We start from the raw sequence: 18,996 nt of genomic DNA on the forward strand, positions 1-18,996 counted from the left end.
GCTTCAATACTGGCAGAAAGACTTAAAAGATATTTAAATAACTTTATATACTCAGACCAAAATGGATTCCTTCCAAAAAGACAGATTAGAGATAATATTAGAATAATTTTGGATACTCTGGAATACTATGAAGCCCATCCTGAAAAACAGATGGCTTTGATATTTTTAGATGCACAAAAAGCTTTTAATAATGTGAATTGGTGATTTATGCTGCTTCAAATGGAACAGATGGGCTTTGGCAGAAAATTTATTCAGGCAATAGAAACTATATACCACAAACAAACGGCAAAAGTAATGATAAACGGAGAATTGACTGATTCTATTGAGATAGAAAAAGGTACCAGACAAGGATGTCCACTGTCCCCATTGTTGTTTATATTGACATTAGAAGTCTTAAATAGAAATATTAGAGAAGAAAAAGATATAAAAGGAATGAAAATTCAAAAAGAAGAATACAAATTGCAAGCATTTGCTGATGACCTGGTCTTTATTATTGAAGAACCATTAACATCAATAAATACATTGATAGAGAATATTGGAGAGTTTGGGAAAGCATCTGGTTTGAAAATTAATAAAGATAAAACAAAGATTTTGACCAAAAATATGTTGACAAAGTGATAATCCTTAACCAAGTTACAATTTTCCTCTTTTTTTTTTTTGCCTATGTTCTTGACTGCCCGGCTTTCCTAGTATTGCGACAATGCTTTCTCGGTTTTCCCTTTAAGGACTGAGAATGTGGATCTTTTTACCTTACATTTAGCTGTACACTGCTAGTCCTCAAGTTACATGACCACACCGCTTAGCATCAGCATTTCCAGCAAGCAACCCCAGTTGCCATTATAACCCAGGAAGAGGCAGGAGTCCCAGGCAAGGAACTCAGCAGGTGGGAGGGGTGCTTTGGGCAGGCACTCTGGAGCACAAAAGGGGCAGGAGAGACTTGAAATTGCTTATCGAAAGCTGGCAAGGAATGTTGGAAATTGTGATCACATAACTGCAGCTCAGTGTAATATTGTAATGGTGAACAATTGTAAGTCCATCTTGTTTAGCATCATCATAACTTTAATTGGTTGCTGGACTGGTGGTTGTAATTCAAGGCCTACCTATATTATCCTCTATTTCCAGCCCTTGTACTTTAGTAGGTTATGCTGGAGGTTGAAGTAGCCTGATCACTGCTCCCTTTGAGTTGTTTCTCTGCCTCTCAGTCCTTACCATCTTAGAAGAGGGAGAAAATAATTACTTATTGTGGCTGTAGCTAGTCTCCATCTTTGGAAGCCTTGTAAGACTTTATTCCTTTTTCAACTGTAGTAGCTTCCGAGTCTCTTTGCTTACTTCATCATCTGCTTTAGTTTTACCTCCTCCACATATAGTACAAATCATTACTTTAGTTCTCCAATAGTCTTCTTTCTCTCTTCCACCAATACCCACACTCTGTGCCTTTTGTCTCCCTGCAGTATAGGTGTGGTCTTTTGGTGTTAGGGAACACAAAGGAAGGAAAATTCTCATCAACAGCATTCCCCTTAATGGCCTATATTTAATTATATGCTTGAAAGTAAAACATCCTTGTATGGTTCTTCTAATGGATCTTCATGTTAACATACACTTTCTCATAGTTAAGGAGAGAAGCAACCTAGAAGTAAGGAGAAATTTCCTGACAGAACAATTAAATAGTGGAACGACTTGTCTCCAGAAATTGTGACTGCTCCAACCCTGGAAGTTTTTAACAAGAGATTGGACAACCATTTGTCTGAAATAATATAGGGTTTCCTGCCTGAGCAGGGAGTTGGACTAGAAGACTTCCTAGGTCCCTCCCAACTCTATTATTCTGTTATTTTCTAAGGTATTTGGGAAAAATATGAACTATTTTTGCAGTAGCTTCAGCTGTGCATCAAATGTAGTTGAAAGATTATTCCAGGAAATAATTCAGAACAAAACTCCATTTATTTGAAGTGGAATGGACAGGTAAAATCCATTTTGATCCAAATTGAAGCCCTCTGGGGAATTCAGGTCCACAGCCAGCTTTCAGAAGACTGCTGATAGGCCATTACAGTGCTTCACCAGAAAACTGGGGGGGGGGACAGATTAGATTGAACATCTGCCAAACCAGTCCTCAGTTGCCCAGTTACACATCCTAGAAAAGCCAAGAGATCATGCAAGTTATCCCACTTCGTTATGCCTCACTGTTGCTTAATCTCCATCAGGAATACAGTAGATATACAAGGATGTTTTGTGAACTATTTTAATTAGCTAACTGGTCTAAAAACAAATTTATTTTATGGAAACAAAAGCAGGAAAAAACAAATTACAACAGCCAGTTTATTAAAACAAATGTTAAAAATAAATGGGCTAAGAACTTTAAACATAACGTATGCTGAAATAGTGGGAAATATGTGGTTAAAGGGAATTAAATTTACATTGTTATAATTTAGAAAAGATTTTTTTAAAATGATGTATTATTAGCATATGATTCCAGAAAAATTCTCTAGAATCTAATTTAATTTAATTTATTAATTAAATTTATATGCCGCCCCCCTCCGAAGACTCAGGGCGGCTCACAATACTTTTTAAAAAATCATTATAAAAAAAACATTGAAAAATTAAAAACATTAAAAACTCATTCACACCATTCATGACCGGATCTCGCCAGATCACAAGAGCGAGATCAACGGCCCCAGGCCTGCCGGAAAAGCCAGGTCTTCACCGCTTTTCGGAAGACCAATAGGGTGGGGATGGTCCGGACCTCAGGAGATAACTGGTTCCAGAGAGCTGGGGCAGCCACAGAGAAGGCCCTCCCCCGCGGGCCCGCCAGCCGGCATTGTTTAGCTGACGGGACCCGGAGGAGACCAACTCTGTGGGATCTTACCGGTCGCTGGGAGCTATGCGGCAGAAGGCGGTCTCAAAGATAACCTGGCCCTGAGCCATGTAGGGCTTTAAAGGTAATAACCAACACCTTGAATTGTGACCGGAGACCAATAGGGAGCCTGTGCAGCTTGCGGAGAATTGGTGTAATGTGGGTGTAACTAGGTGCACCCACAACAGCTCGCGCGGCTGCGTTCTGGACCAACTGTAATCTCTGAACACTTTTCAAGGGTAGCCCCATGTAGAGCGTATTGCAATAATCTAACCGTGAGGTGACAAGGGCATGAGTGATTGTGAGGAGAGCCTCCCGATCCAAGTAGGGTCGCAATTGGTGCACCAGGCGAACCTGTGCAAAGGTCCCCCTAGCCACAGCTGTCAGATGTTACTCTAATCTTAGCTGTGAGTCTAGGAGGACACCCAAATTGCGAGCCCGTTCTGAGGGGGACAATTTCTCTTTCCCCCCCCCCCAGAACCAAGGATGGACAATTGACATAGTCTTTAGGAGGCAATATCCACAGCCACTCGGTCTTGTCTGGGTTAAGACTGAGCCTGTTGACTCCCAGCCTCCAGGCACTGGCACAAGAATCTAATAATTCTTCCAATTTATATTGCAAATATGGACAGAATGAAAGGTCATTTTATCATGCCTGGTAAAAAAAAAATCAGAATATTTGGATTCAAATACATATATTATGATACAAAAAAATTTGGAGATCAACATTCAACTGAAACCAGAATTTTTCTTGCTGAAATTGTAGTCAATTAGAAAAGAGCCATGAAAGATTATTTTTATATATAGAAGATTATTTTTATACTGCTTTGATTACTATTATGTGCACAAAAAATGGAAAGACTCTGAAATGCCTACATTGGACGATTGGATGATGAAGATGACAGAATGAGCAAAGGTAGAACAATTAGATTAGAGACTAATCTAGAGACTAATCACTAATTTGATTTATTGGTGGCTGGAAACCTCCTTGGAGGGAAAAGGCTAAAATATTTATCTAAAATCACTGTCAACAAGATCCAAACCATTTCTTTAGAATCTTTCTCCTCTTCTTTTTTTTTCTTTTTCTATTTCTTTTTCACTTATTTCTTTTCTTTATTGATGTTTAATTCAAAATTTGTGCTGTTTTTAATTCTGTTGAAAAACTTCAGTAAAAAGTATTTTTAAAAAGTTTAAATATACATCAGTTTTTCTGTTATATGGTAGTTCATTAATGGAAAATCAGAAGATACTTGAAATTTGAAACTGAATCTAGAATGACTGTCTTTGGAATATTGAATAGCTATTTTCTCTTAAACTAAACTATCCAGTTTAAAACTCAGCTCAGGATGGTTCAAGAATAAATAGAGATCTGTCTATGGAGTCCTTGATGCTCTCTGAGCTTGGTTGTTCTGTTGCAGACGTTTTTGCATTGAACTATCCACAATCTTCAAAGGAATAAAATTCAAAACAGAACAAAAAAACCTCACAACCTGCTACTTTTCCTCAATGTTTTCATCAGTAGAGGCAATGATGACAAATTAGAAACACAAGTCTATTGTAAAACTGCCCATACCAACCTTGCAAAGTAACAACCCAACCTTCCACAAGAGAAGCTATGTAAGAACACTATTTAATGAGCACAAACACACTGCAGCAGTTCTGAACATCAGAAAAAAGGAAACAGATAATCAATACAACATCTTCTGACAAAATGGATACACACATGCAACTTTATCAAAAAGTGCTTGACCACTCAACCCAATATAGCACAACCAGCACAAGCTTTGAAAGCATAACACTGCCATACATCAAAAACATATCAGAAGGCACTAATAGACAATTACAACCACATGATATCATAGTACCACACAAACCAATCAAAGTCCTCCAAAGCAGTCTAAGAAAACCAAAAGACCCAGCAACTTCAGAAGAAAAAACAGTCATCTACAATAGTGTAAGGACTGTAGCAGCCATTATGTAGGACAAACAAGATAAGAGGACTAGCAGAGTGGATCCATGAATACCAATTAGTAGTCAGAATACATGAACACTCCTTAATTTCACAATACATGGACTTAACCATAATTTCAATTGGGAAACTGAGCATCCTAACCAAGCTGGAGAATTCCTGGAAGCCAGGCACTGACACAAAGCAGCCATCAACAGGAATATACTATTCAACATTTACATACTATTCAAAAGAGACAATCCAAAAGACCAAAACATTTCCTCACCTGCAGCAACACCCAGATGAGCAGAGGTTAATACCAAGATTAACAGTAGACCAACAATCAAGAAATAAACAATACCCCAATCAAGGAACCACTCCCAACAACACTGACAGGATAAGCCACTAGCATATATAATGAGAGCAAACCTCACTCCCTCTAACAATGATGATGTTACCTAGTTTGGTAATGAAACATCTACAAGAAAACAACCAAGGTCAAGAGCACCAAGAATGCCATAGTTTGACCCTGAGCTGCAAATATTCTCTTCCATAGGGCTGCAAATATTCTCTTCCATGTCTGCCTGCCTGCCTACAATTTTTCTTTTTTATTAAAAAAAATGTTCTTTACCATTTTTTTCTTTTTCACAGGGGTATCTCTGAGTGTACTCCCAATGTATTTGAGTGAAATTTCTCCCAAGCAGATCCGTGGGTCACTAGGACAAATTACAGCAATTTTCATCTGTATTGGTGTTTTCAGTGGACAGATTTTGGGGCTACCTGAGATATTTGGAAAGGTCTGTAATAATTCTGAATTGTTTATTCATTTTTGCACTCTGTGTAAATTGAGATTGAAAGCCCATTAATTATAAACAGATAAATGATATCCAGATATTCTTTACTATAATATCAAATAATAAGATTTATTTACAGTCTTGTGTAAATAAGTAGAAGCTGTACAACTTTTGTTCACTTTTGCTGGAGATTTTTTGATAAGACATGAGTTTTTAAAATTTTTAAAAACATCTTTTTACTGTCAATTTTTAAGAGAGAATATAAGGATAGAAACTACACTCATCTGCATTCCTAACTTTACACTTATTGGTGGTGTTGACATTCACAATTAAAATACTTATTGTTAGGTTACATAATTGGCATTCTTCTGCCTAAGTATAGAGCATCTGTTCTGTTACTGAACTGTGAATTTTGCCCATGTTTTTAGTATCACATTTTTACATGAAATGCAGCAACACCAATACTAATTTTCTTGACTGATTACAGGAGTTCCTGTGGCCTTATCTGTTTGCAATGATTATTGTTCCATCAACTCTCCAAATTGGAATCCTGCCTTTTCTTCCAGAAAGTCCTCGCTTCCTCTTACTTGAAAAAAATGACACAAAAGCAGCAGAAAAAGGTACTGCCACATTCATATTTTATCTCAATTGATCCTATTGTTCATCTGGTTTAAAAGCAAAAATCATAAGCACAAATGCAATATTATTCTTCAGGAGCACTATATGCTGATATCTGGCCCGTAGGGTGGTTCTCCAATCTTTTAGGTTTGATAACAATATCAACAACAAAACAGCAATGCCATGCTTAAAAATTACTCTTGGTCTGCTTAAAGGAAAATGAGATGATCATTGCATTATAGGATTTTTGCACATTCTCTCCTGTTGGAAACAGTCCCTTATCTTTGTCTATGGAGATTCTCAGTCATCCAGGTCATGGTTGTCCCAAAGGCGGAATGAGACGTTTAGGCACGGACCCTTGGCCATGCCTCCTTTGCCTCCAGCCACCCACCTCAGCCCATTCACAGCCAGCTTTCCTCTTCTGCTGGCCATCCTTCTCCAACCATTCTCCACAGCCAATGGGCTCCTGGCCCCCCATCCCTTGCCCTTTGGCCTGGCTCATTTGCTCAAATATTGTTTGATCCAGGCCTTTGGCTGCACAGAATAAATAGCCCCCAGCCAGTTGGATGGCAGGCAGAAGCAATGGTGCTGTGAGGTTAGTGTGGAATTGGCAATTGCAGGGACTGGGGGGGGGGAGGGGAGCAGCGTGCAATGCAAGATTTTTTTTAAAGTGCTGCAGCTGCTCTGCAAGTTTTTCTTAAAGGGGAAAGTATTGAAAATAGTAAAGCTGCAGCACAAAAGCATCCCGCAATTGGGGTAGCGTAGATCTGTCACCAGGACCCAAGGGGCGGGGGAGTGGAGGGGAGAAGAATAACTGCCACTGGGTGGGGGGGGGGCAGACAGTCAAAAGTGTGTTGGGGTAGACCAGGAAGGGAGGGAGGGGCACCTCTAGGGGATTTCGCAGAGACAGCTTGGCTTGTAACTCAGTCAGCTCCAACGAAAGGGGGGAGGCAAGGCCGGTGCGGCTTCTGGCATTATAACAGGCGGAAGGGGAAAAGAGCCTCCATATTCACACATACGCTGGTAATATTCTGTGAACATTGCATTGGTTTAACACATTTAAGCACATATGCCCCTCCTGCACACAATTTCCATTCTTTGCTTGGAATGCAACTGGTTGCCCATCATCCCTAAGAGCTGCGCCTGGCTGACTCCTCCTCCTCTCAGCTCCACTTTACTCTTCCTGCTCTGCACATGTGGGGGAGGGCAATCTAAATGAAAACTGGGAATCTTTACCATGACCCTCTACTTGCAGAAAAGTATCACTCCTCCCAACAACCTCTGGAAACTGGTTATGAACGAGTATAATTGAATTAAGTAAAAGATCTCCCTTCCCCTGTTTTTCTCCCCTCACCCCCATTTGCATTTTTAATCCTCTACAAGGCATTTGCCAAACCTCCCTTAGTCCAAAGACAACTGTGGAAAATAATTCAGAATTATAACTGTGTGGAAATGGTTCAGTGCCAGGGGGGTTTGCCCTGGTCAGCCACCATGGCAATTTGGGACAATAATAATTTTTCATCTAAGCTTCTCTTGTGTCCACATTTCTTTTTCAGTGTTTCTCAGTCTTGGCACCTCTTAGATGTGTTGACAGGAAGGAAGGAAGGAAGGAAAGGAAAGGAAAGGAAGGAAGGAAGGAAGGAAGGAAGGAAGGAAGGAAGGAAGGAAGGAAGGAAGGAAGGAAGGAAGGCTGAGAGGCTGGGTGTGGTGTCTGGTGGCAGGGATCTCTGAGGTGCTGGGTGGGAGCTTGGGAGCAGCTGGATCTTTGCCATGGGGGCATTTACAAGAGATACAATTGCAGGGGGACTTCTAGTGGGTGGGGCCATTACTGTAGAGGCACTCGGGATTTCCTTTCCCAGAGAATCACTGCCTGGGATTCTGGGGAGAGGCAGCGATGGGCATGATGGTAAATACTCAGCTTCTCAACACAGGATCCTGTTAGAGTTTGCAGCAATCCAACCAGCATGCAAGTAAATAATTCAGCAGGATTCATTTATATAAGAAACTTCTTTATATACAATACCCATGCAGCAGAAACCAGAACCAAAACTCAGAATCCAGAACTACAGAATCAATAATCACAGAAGCACTCATATATATACAGATCACTGAACCTAAGCCACGCCCAGGCTCTGAGCCATCTGGGTCACCAAGCAGTCTTCATTGGCTGACCTGTTACCATGTCTATTCCAATTCATGAACCCTTATACCAGTGTACAGATCCTCCCAGAACAGGAGAAGCAATGGGGCTCTAGACTTCCCCTCTCATTGAACCACTGCCTGGGATACTCACACTTCCTTAAGAACACACCATCCCACCTGTAAGCACACACCATTGCAGAAGTAAAAATGCAGAGCTCTCAGTGAAATGCAAATGGGGGAGAGGGGAGCTGCCACCTTATGTGCAAGCCCCGTCCCCATCGCCTGTTGGAAAGTAAGACAGTTTTCACCTGAGTGACATGATCAAAGGTTTCTGTCACTTCTCTCTTGGACTTTTGGGAAGAGTTTTTTTTTCCCTTGCCTGGAAGGAAATTGAACGAAAACAAGATGTGTTCTGGAAAACACCGATTTTCCAGAACACGTCTAACTGGTTCGCCGAACTCAGCAAAAAAATTGCTACTGGTTCTATTGAACTGGATCGAAATGACTGAATCCCACCACTGGGCCCATTAACAGTGGAGAATGGCCGGGGGGGCAGTGGAGGAGGAAAGCTGGCTGTGAATGGGCAGAGGTGGGTGGCTGGAGGCGAAGGAGGCATGGCCAATGGTAGGAGCCTAAAGGTACTAGACCAGTGTTGGTGAACCTTTTCGGCACTGAGTGCTGAAATGGGAGCACATGCGTGCGTGCCAGAAACTGGAAGACCAGCTGCCTGATGTGCATGGTGTGCCGGGAAGACGGTCTTCTGATTTCCGGCATGCACATGCGCACCAGCCACCTGATCTTTCCATTTCTGGTACGCATGTGCACACAAAGACCTACTGGCCGGTGCACATGTGCACACCAGAAACCGGAAGATCATCTTCCCGGCGCGTCTATGTGCACCAGGTGGCAACTCTTTCAGTTTCCGGTGCTCCCGCGCATGTGAAGACCAGCTGGCTGGTGCACTGGAACCTAGAAGAGCAACGGGCGACGGCTCGTGTGCCCGGAGAGATGGCTCTGCGTGCCATTTCTTGCATGCGTGCCATAGGTTCGCCTTCATGGCCCTAGACGGACCCAAAGGTATTTATACTCTTTCCATTCCCTACCATCCAGTTAGAGTTAAAGAAACTTCTTGGATGAGAAACAAAACATATTCAAAGAAAAACCAGAAAGTCCAGTTGCCTCTTGAAAAAAGCACCTTATCTTGTAAAGTCTAAAGTCCCTTATCTTGTAAAGTCTAAAGTCAGAGCTAGAATGACTCAAAATAACACAACACACAGCTATTAATGTCTAAACTGTTGGTAACAAAAGTGAGTACACCCCTAAGTGATAATGTCCAAATGGGACCCAAAGTGTCAATATTTTGTGTGGCCACCATTATTTTCCAGCACCACCTTAACCCTCTTGGGCATAGAGTTCACCAGAGATTCACAGGTTGCCACTGGGATCCTCTTCCACACCTCCATGACGATGTCACAGACCTGGTGGATTTTAAAGACCTTGCGCACCTCCACCTTCTGTTTCAGGATGCCCCACAGATGCTCAATAGGGTTTAGGTCTGGAGACATGCTTGGCCAGTCCACCACCTTTACCCTCAGTTTCTTTAGCAAGGCCGTGGTCATTTCGGAGGTGTGTTTGGGGTCGTTATCATGTTAGAATACTGCCACCCCAGTCGCTGAAGGAAGGGGATCATGCTCTGCTTCAGTATGTCACAGTACATGTTGGCATTCATGGTTCCCTCAATGAAGTGTAGCTCCCCAGTACCGGCAGCATTCATGCAGCATCAGACCATAACATTCCCACCACCATGCTTGACTGTAGGCAAGGCACACTTGTCTTTGTACTCCTTACCTGATTGCCGCCACATATGCTTGATACCATTTGAACCAAATAAGTTTATCTTAGTCTCATCAGACCACAGCACGTGGGTCCAGGAATCCATGTCTTAAGTCTGCTTGTCTGCCGCAAACTGTTTGCGGGCTTTCTTGTGCATCATCTTTAGAAGAGGCTTCCTTCTGGGACGACAGCCCTGCAGACCAATTTGATGCAGCATGCGGCATATGGTCTGAGCACTGACAGACTGACCCCCACCCCCACCCCTTCAGCCTCTGCAACAATTCTGGCAGCACTCATATGTATATTTCCCAAAGCCAACCTCTGGATATGACGCTGAGCACCAGCACTCAACTTCTTCGGTCGACCATGGCGAGGCCTGTTCTGAATGGAACCTGTCCTGTTAAACCACTGTATGGTCTTGGCCACTGTGCTGCAGCTCAGTTTCAGGGTCTTGGCAATCTTCTTATAGCCTAAGCCATCTTTATGTGGAGCAACAATTCGTTTTTTCAGATCCTCAGAGAGTTCATTGCCATGTTGAACTTCCAGTCACCAGTATGAGAGAGAGCGATAACACCAAATTTAACACCCCTGCTCCCCCTTCACACTTGAGACCTTGTAACACTAACGTGTCACAAGACACCAGAGAGGGAAAACGGCTACTTGGGCGCCATTTGGACATTATCACTTAGGCGTGTACTCACTTTTGTTGCCAGCAGTTTAGACAGTAATGGCTGTGTGTTGTGTCATTTTGAGGGGACATCACATTTACACTGTTATACAAGCTGTATACTTACTACTTTACATTGTAGCCAAGTTTCATTTCTTCAGTGTTGTCACATGAAAAGATATACTTCAATATTTACAAAATGTGAGATACTCACATCTGTGACATACTGTAAATCCAAGTTAGAAGTAAATGTCTTTAACTTAATTCCAGGAGAAGTAAATATCAAATTGCAGTTTAGATTTCATTGTGCTTCTAAATTTCTACTTACAAGAGACCATATTAGTTATTGTATTACCTGATTTTGCCAACAAATAAAGATATAAAATCATGTTATATTGTTGCATAATAATGAAAAAAGATGTGAATGAGATGTGTACAGTTACAAATATTTAGAAATATATTGGAAATAAGATATGTAAATAATAGTTACAATAGGCTGTTATTTTAAATGCATGAACAAAAGCAGCAGATTTAGAATTTACAAAATTGCAATATGTTGGCCCTGAAATGAAACTTGTAAATATTTGTGGAATTATTATTGAATAATGTGGAATCACTATTTGCTATTTATTTGAGTAAACCCAAACATTACTGATGAAACTGACATATTTTGCTGAAGGGTCTGTTTTTGAAAGATAAAAAGATAAATATTTGGTGTAAATTACAATTTGATGTGTAAAATGTGTAATTGATGTACAATTTGGTGTAAAGTACAGTTTCATGTGAATAATATTAATTGTGTATAAATTGTATGAATTGTGGGCCTGCAGCATTTCAGAAGTTCCTTGGAAAATCTGACGTGTCACATGAAATAGAAGAAGTTCTGGAAGAGAGTCGGGTACAGAGAAATACTCAAGTAGCATCTGTATTTCAACTTTTTTGTGACAACACTAAGCGGTGGCAGATTCTCACTGTAGTTGTAACCATGGCTTGCTATCAACTTTGTGGCCTTAATGCTGTAAGTCATTATATAAAATATATATTTAATTATTGCTTTCACAGTAATTTATAATAGTGCTCCCTCAACATCAAAATCTGGGAGATCTGTTGGCCAAGAGATATATGACCTGTCCCTTCCTGCTTTTACTCCAGCTCTAAACCAGTGGTGGGTTGCCCCTGGTTCGCACCGGTTCTATAGAACTAGTAGTAAAACCAGCGCGAGGCTCCGCCCACTGACCCTGACATCATCAAATTGCTTCTGCGCATGTGCAGAAGCTTCTGCGCATGTGCAGAAGAGAGCGTGAGCGAGCAAACGAGAGAGCGCACACGGCCCCGTTGTGAACCGGTAGTAAAGGTAGTAAAGGTAAGTAGAACCCACTTCTGCTCTAAACTACTGAACATACAATTGTCACTTGTTTCTGTTTGTGTTTTTCCTCTTTCCCCTCCCCTTCTTGAAAATATATGAATTGCAAATCTGCACTTAACAGAATAACAGAGTTGGACAGGACCTTGGAGGTCTTCCAGTGCAACCCCCTGCTCAAGCAGGAAACTCTACAGCATTTCAGACAAATGGTTATCCAATCTCTTCTTACCATATTTTTTGGAGTATAAAATGCACTTCCCCCCCAAAAGAGGGTGGAAATGTTGGTGTGTCTTATACACCGAATACAGCCATTTTTCAGAAGCCCTGAAGCCCTGCCTGAAGCCCTGCCCCGCCCTGCCCGTTTTTTGCAAAAACAGGGTGTGCAGAGGGTTTGGGAGGCCTGCAGAGTACTTCTGGGGGTTGGGGAGGGACAAAACGCCCCCACTTTTATGAAAAATGGGCCTGTTTTTCACAAAAACGGGGGCGCTTTCGCCCTCCCCCAGGAGCACTCTGCAGGCCACCCAAACCCTCCACACACCCCATTTTTCACAAAAATGGGTCCGTTTTTTTGCCCATTTTTTTCCTCACAAAAATGGGTGAAAAACGGGTCTGTTTTTGCGAATAACGGGGCACGCAGAGGGTTTGGGAAGCCTGCAGAGTGCTCCTGGAGGCTGATGAGGGCAAAAACCTTTTTTTTCTTACTTACTTTCTTACTACTTCAAAATCTTGGTGTGTCTTATAGTCCAAAAAATATGGTAAATACCTTGTGTTGGAGCACCCACAACTTCTGGAGGCAAGTCATTCTACTGATTAATTGTACTAACCGTCAGGAAATTTCTCTTTAATTCTAGGTTAGTTCTCTCCTTGATTAGTTTCCATTGCTTCTTCTCCTGCCATCAGATGCTTTGGAAGATAGGTTGACCCCCTCTTCTTTGTGGCAGGACCTTGGATATTGGAATTCTATCATATCACTCCTAGTCCTTCTTTTCATTAAACTAAACTAGACCAAATTCCTGCAACCATTCTTCATGCGTTTTATTCTCCAATCCTCTAATCATCTTTGTTCCTCTTCTCTGTCCTTTCTAGAGTCTCAACAGAAACGGGATGTAATATTCTAAGTGTGGTCTTACCAAGGCATTAGAAACACTTTACATGATCTTGATTCTTTCCCTCTTAAGGCAGACTAGGATTGTGTTGACTTTTTTGGTAGCTGCAGCACATTGCTGGCTGATGCTTAAGTGATTGGCCACTAAGATTCCCAAAATCCCTCTCACAGTTACTACTATTGAGCCAGATACCACCTGTTCTATATCTGTACACTTGTAAAACCTTCCTTTTCTCTACATTGAATTTCATTTTGTTAGATAGGGGCTAGTGTTTAAGTCGATCAAACTCCTGTATCTTGAACCTATCTTTTGGAGTATTGGCTAGTCCTGCCAGCTTGGTGTCGTCTGCAAATTTGATGAGTTTCCTTTCTGTCTTCTAGTCTAAATCATAGAATAGAATAGAATAGAATAGAATAGAATAGAATAGAATAGAATAGAATAGAATAGAATAGAATAGAATAGAATAGAATTCTTTATTGGCCAAGTGTGATTGGACACACAAGGAATTTGTCTTGGTGCATATTCTCTCAGTGTACATAAAAGAAAAGATACATTTGTCAAGAATCATAAGGTACAACACTTAATGATAGTCATAGGAAAATATATAATAGTCATAGGGAAAAATATAAATCTTAAGGATACCAGCAACAAGATTATGGTCATACAGTCATAAGTGGGAGGAGATGGGTGATAGGAACGATGAGAAGATTAATAGTAATGCAGACTTGGTAACTAGTTTGACAGTGTTGAGGGAATTATTTGTTTAGCAGAGTGATGGCGTGAAAAAACTGTTCTTGCGTCTAGTTGTTCTGGTGTGCAGTGCTCTATAGCATCGTTTTGAGGGTAGGAGTTGAAACAGTTTATGTCCAGGATGCAAGGGATCTGTAAATATTTTCACAGCCCTCTTTTTGACTCTTGCAGTATACAGGTCCTCAGTGGAAGGCAGGTTGGTAGTAATTGTTGTTTCTGCAGTTCTAATTATCCTCTGAAGTCTGTGTCTGTCTTGTTGGGTTACAGAACCAAACCAGACAGTTATAGAGATGCAGATGACAGACTCAGTAATTCCTCTGTAGAACTGGATCAGCAGCTCCTTGGGCAGTTTGAGCTTTCTGAGTTGGTGCAGAAAGAACATTCTTTGTTGTGCTTTTTTGATGATGTTTTTGATGTTGGATGTCCCCTTTAGGTCGTGAGATATGGTAGAACCTAGAAATGTGAAGGTCTCTACTGTTGAAACTGTGTTGTCTAGTATTGTAAGTGGTGGTAGTATGGGAGGGTTTCTCCTAAAGTCTACCACCATTTCTACGGTTTTGAGAGTGTTCAGTTCCAGATTGTTCCGGTCGGACCACAAGGCTAGTTGTTCAACCTCCTATCTGTATGCAGATTCATCATTGTCTTGAATGAGACCGATCACTGTTGTGTCATCTGTGAACTTTAGTAGTTTAACAGATGGATCATTTGAGATTCAGTCATTGGTATATAGAGAGAAGAGAAGTGGAGAGAGCACAGAGCCTTGTGGAGCCCTTGTGCTAATTGTACAGGTGTCTGATGTGATTCTGCTTAGCTTCACCTGCTGTTAGGAAGATATTGAACAATACTAGGCCTTAACATCACCCCCCACTCCCTCCTCTGCAGGGAGGCTAGGCCAGTGTTGAAATCCATTTTTTTTAATGCAGGTTCTGTGGGCGTGGCTTGGTGGGCATGGTGGGGGAAGGATTCTGCAAAATCTCCATTCCCACCCCATTCCAGGGGAAGAATGTTGCAAAATCCCCATTCCCTCCCCACTCCTGGGGGAAGGATATTGCAAAATCTCCACTCCCACCCCACTCTGGGACCAGCCAGAGGTATTTGCCGGTTTTCCGAACTACTCAAAATTTCCACTACTGGTTCTCCGAACTGCTCAAAATTTCCACTACCGGTTCTCCAGAACCTGTCAGAACCTGCTGGATTTCACCCCCCGAGCTAGGCCTATCTGTATAGTTCATCCCTAGTGACTGATGGACCCAATTGGGTTTCAGAGAGAACTGAGGACTATCCTAGGGGCTCGACTTCATGGCCCTGTCGAAGCCTTGGTTGTGGCCTGAAACCGACAGGCCACCAGGGCTTTGGACAGAGGTCGCTTCTATGCGACCTCTCTTCACCCATCATCCCTGACTCTTCCTGTGGTTCATGGAGGAGGTGTGGGTTTTGAAAAGGGTTAAGAGATGCCTAGAGCATTGTTGGAGGATAATGAAGGATGATGCCGACCAGACACAACTTAGAGTCACTATCCAGGCCTATCTTGTGGCAGCAAGAATGGCAAAAGAGCATTATTTCTCTGTTCCTATTATGTTCACATAGTGTCGCTCAGTGGCCCTGTTCCAGATTATGCAATCCCTCCTGGGATGGGAGGACTCATGTGATCATCTTCAGAGCCATGCAGAGAAATTTGTTCAACACCTGATGGACAAAGTCATTTGGATTCATTCTCAGTTTGAGACCCATGTGAGGCAGATCCTTATGAGATGCCAGGGGAGGGATCTTGCCCAATGATCTGGGTACAGTTTTATTCTGTTGATCATGATGAAGTGGACAGGATCCTCGATGCTGTCAGTGATAACACCTGCCAGTTAGATCCTTGTCTCTCCTGGATGGTGAAAGCCTCCAGGACACTGATTAGCAGTTGGGTTCAAGCATTGATTAATATATTACTTCAGGAGGGGACATTTCCTGGACCTTTTAAGGAGGCCCTGTTTCGTCCCCTCCTCAAAAAGCCATTGCTTGATCCGATCTGCCTGGACAACTTCTGTCCAGTTTCCAATCTTCCCTTTTTAGGGAATATTGTGGAAAAGGTAGTGGTCTGGCAGCTTCACAGGATCCTGGATGAAGTGGATTATCTGTACCCCTTTCTGTTAGGATTCAGTTACAGTTATAGGATAGAAACAACTCCTTTCTTCAAGGCTGGTCCTTGAATAAGGAGTGAAAGGTCCAGCCCTCACTCTACACTCTCCTCTCCTCTTTAACATCTACATGAAGTCACTGGGTGAGATCATCCCTCACCACCACCACTTAGCTCTATATCTCCATCCCGATTACCCAGTGATGCTACGGCTGCCGTCTCATGATGCCTGGAGGCTGTGGGGGCCTGGACAACAGGCTTCTGCTGAACCCTGGCAAGACTGAGTGACTATGGGTGCATGGAGCTCCAAGATCTGGGACTAATTTATTTCTGGTTGGACTATCCCAGATAGATCTGGTCTACAACTTGGGGGTTCTACTAGACTTGCAACTCCTGCTCGAAAAACCGGTGGCAGTCACAGCCAGGAGACCCTTTGCCCGTCTTCATTTTGTGTGGCAGTTTTGGCCTTTCATAGATCAGGAGTCCCTCCGCTCAGTCACTCAAGCCCTAGTCATCTCATGTTTGGACTATTCCAATGTGCTCTATATGGGGCTATCCTTGAAGAGCATTCAGAAGCTACAACTGGTGCAGAGTACACCAGTGCGAGCTGCACTGGTTGCCAGTCTGGTTCTGGATGCAATTCAAGGTGCTGGTCATCACCTTTAAAGCCCTGCATGGCATGGGTCCAGGCTACTTGAGGAACTGTCTCACCCTGATGGGATTGGCCTGCATCACCCACACCAGCAGAGGGGGGAATCTGTGGATCCCATCAACCAAGGAATGTTGGCTAGTGGGCTCCAGTAGAAGAGCCTTCTCTACCATGGCTCCTGCCCTCTGGAACATCTTACCCCCTGAGATGAGATTGGCTCCCACTCTCCTGAGGTTTCAAAAGAGCCTCAAGATTTAGCTTTGCCAGATGGCTTGGAAACCCAATGGGGAAGCTTCATACTGGAGGTGGTTGATTAATTAAAACCTAACAGCAATAGCACTTAGACTTATATACCACTTCATAGTGCTTTACAGCCTTCTCTAAACGTTTTACCGAGTCAGCATATTGCCCCCAACAATCTGGGTCCTCATTTTACCACCTTTGGAGGGATGAAAGGCTGAGTCAACCTTGAGCCAGTCAGAATTGAACTCCTGGCAGTCAGCAGTGAGTTAGCCTGCAATACTGCTTTCTAACTATTGCGCCACCACTTCTCATCGCACTTCCCCACCCTTTGTGATCCGGCTACCACCTTTCCCATCTGGTTTTAATGGTTTATAATTGTCAATGATTTTATCTGCTGTGTGCTATTACTTGATTTCAATATCTTTCTGCTTTAATGTTTTATGCTGTAAGCTGCCTAGAGTCGTTGGATATGAGATAGGCAGCAAATAAATTTCCTAAACAAACAAATAGCCATTCAAAAGATTTGCTTCATAAACTGGGACCATGAGCACAGGGCAATTCAAAGTAGTTGTACTTTTAATATGATTCCTTAAAGCAGCAGTGCCTTTTTTCAGGTTCATGCAGAAAACTACAAAGAGACACCAGCTACTTTAAAGTGGTGCTGGGCTCATGCTTCCCTCAGTTCCAAAACATTTTCTTCAAATTGTTTTTGACGCCCTTCTCTTCTTCCTTCCCCTTCCCTTCCACTCCCTTCCCTAGTAAATTCCCAGTCCCCTTTCCCTGGGAAAGTAGATCTCCAGTCAGGGCTCCAGTCAGGGCAAATGCAGTCCAACCATCACTGGCAAAAGTGAATGAAATGAATGAATGAAATTGATTGAAATCCAGAAAGGGTTTTCTTAAGCAGTTTAATTTTTGTCCTGGCGTCAAGGAGCTGAAAGCTGAGGTACAGAAAAACCTTACAACTTACCCTACGTTACCTTTTTTTCTCTTTGTTGTTTGGTTGTTGGTTGTTCAGCTAAATGAAAATAAGGGTAATGGACTCTTTCCTCACATCCCACAAAAATGTCCTTTATCATGTATAAGAAGAGAATTCACCACTCTATTCTGATCCTTTTTTCTCTTTTTTGGGGTGGGAAAACATTAATGTGTTCACACTGGAAAATGGACAAAAACAAAAACAAAAACTCAAGCTTTGAGTGAATAGTATTGTTTCTATTCATTTTGGTGCTGTTTTGAAGCAATCTGATAAATATTTCACATTGTCTTCAATAATATACCCAGAGACAAATGTTTTCAACATTGTGATGTCCATAGGCTTGGCATCTGGAGGTTATGGAGAACTATTTTGACAATTTCCAGACCATCATTAAATGTATGTATATATGTAGAACTTAGAATTTGATAGGGCCAAATTATTTTTTTGAAACACAGTAACTGGCTTCTATTCCAGATTTGGTTCTACACAAATGACATTTTCAAAGGAGCTGGCCTAAATCCTGAAATGATACCATATGTTACCTTAAGCACAGGAGCTGTGGAGATCTTGGCTGCTCTTTTCTCAGTAAGTATGTAGTGGATTGGAAAACCTATAGAAATGTATAAGGAGTATATAATTTAGAATGAAATCTTTTTCAGTTTCCATCTTAGTTTTGAACTGGCAATAAGGAAATAAAAGGACTGAATCTTATAAAAATCTTCACTAGAAACCAGGAGCCTGTGAGTTCTGATCCTGCCTTAGGCTTAAAAGCTGCCTGGGTGACTTTGGACCAGTCACGCTCTCTCAGCCCAACTCACCACACAGGATTGTCACTGTGAGAAAAAAACAGGAGGAGGAAGGAGTATTATGTATGTTTGCTGCCTTGAGTTACTTGTAAAGTAATAAAGGCAGGATAAAAATCAATCAATCAAAC

General features: G+C 42.0%; 1 protein-coding gene and 1 long non-coding RNA gene across 4 annotated transcripts in view; one reads left to right on the forward strand and one right to left on the reverse strand.

The window, feature by feature from the left end:
* SLC2A9 (solute carrier family 2 member 9) overlaps positions 1 to 18,996 on the forward strand; it is a 119,445-nt gene that overhangs the window by 75,251 nt on the left and 25,198 nt on the right. For both annotated transcript variants that reach the window (XM_087875263.1, XM_087875264.1), the window contains exons 5-8: positions 5,448 to 5,593; positions 6,078 to 6,210; positions 11,681 to 11,868; positions 18,537 to 18,647. In XM_087875263.1, the coding sequence (XP_087731389.1) occupies positions 5,448 to 5,593; positions 6,078 to 6,210; positions 11,681 to 11,868; positions 18,537 to 18,647 (578 nt within the window). The remainder of the gene's footprint in view (positions 1 to 5,447; positions 5,594 to 6,077; positions 6,211 to 11,680; positions 11,869 to 18,536; positions 18,648 to 18,996) is intronic.
* LOC132712491 (uncharacterized) overlaps positions 1 to 18,996 on the reverse strand; it is a 60,966-nt gene that overhangs the window by 17,360 nt on the left and 24,610 nt on the right. For both annotated transcript variants that reach the window (XR_015729242.1, XR_015729243.1), the window contains exon 2: positions 18,605 to 18,672. This is a non-coding gene — a long non-coding RNA (uncharacterized LOC132712491). The remainder of the gene's footprint in view (positions 1 to 18,604; positions 18,673 to 18,996) is intronic.

Source organism: Pantherophis guttatus, chromosome 8 (genome assembly GCF_059756535.1).
Source record: "Pantherophis guttatus breed Tessera chromosome 8, ASM5975653v1, whole genome shotgun sequence".
Classification (NCBI taxonomy): Eukaryota; Metazoa; Chordata; class Lepidosauria; order Squamata; family Colubridae; genus Pantherophis; species Pantherophis guttatus.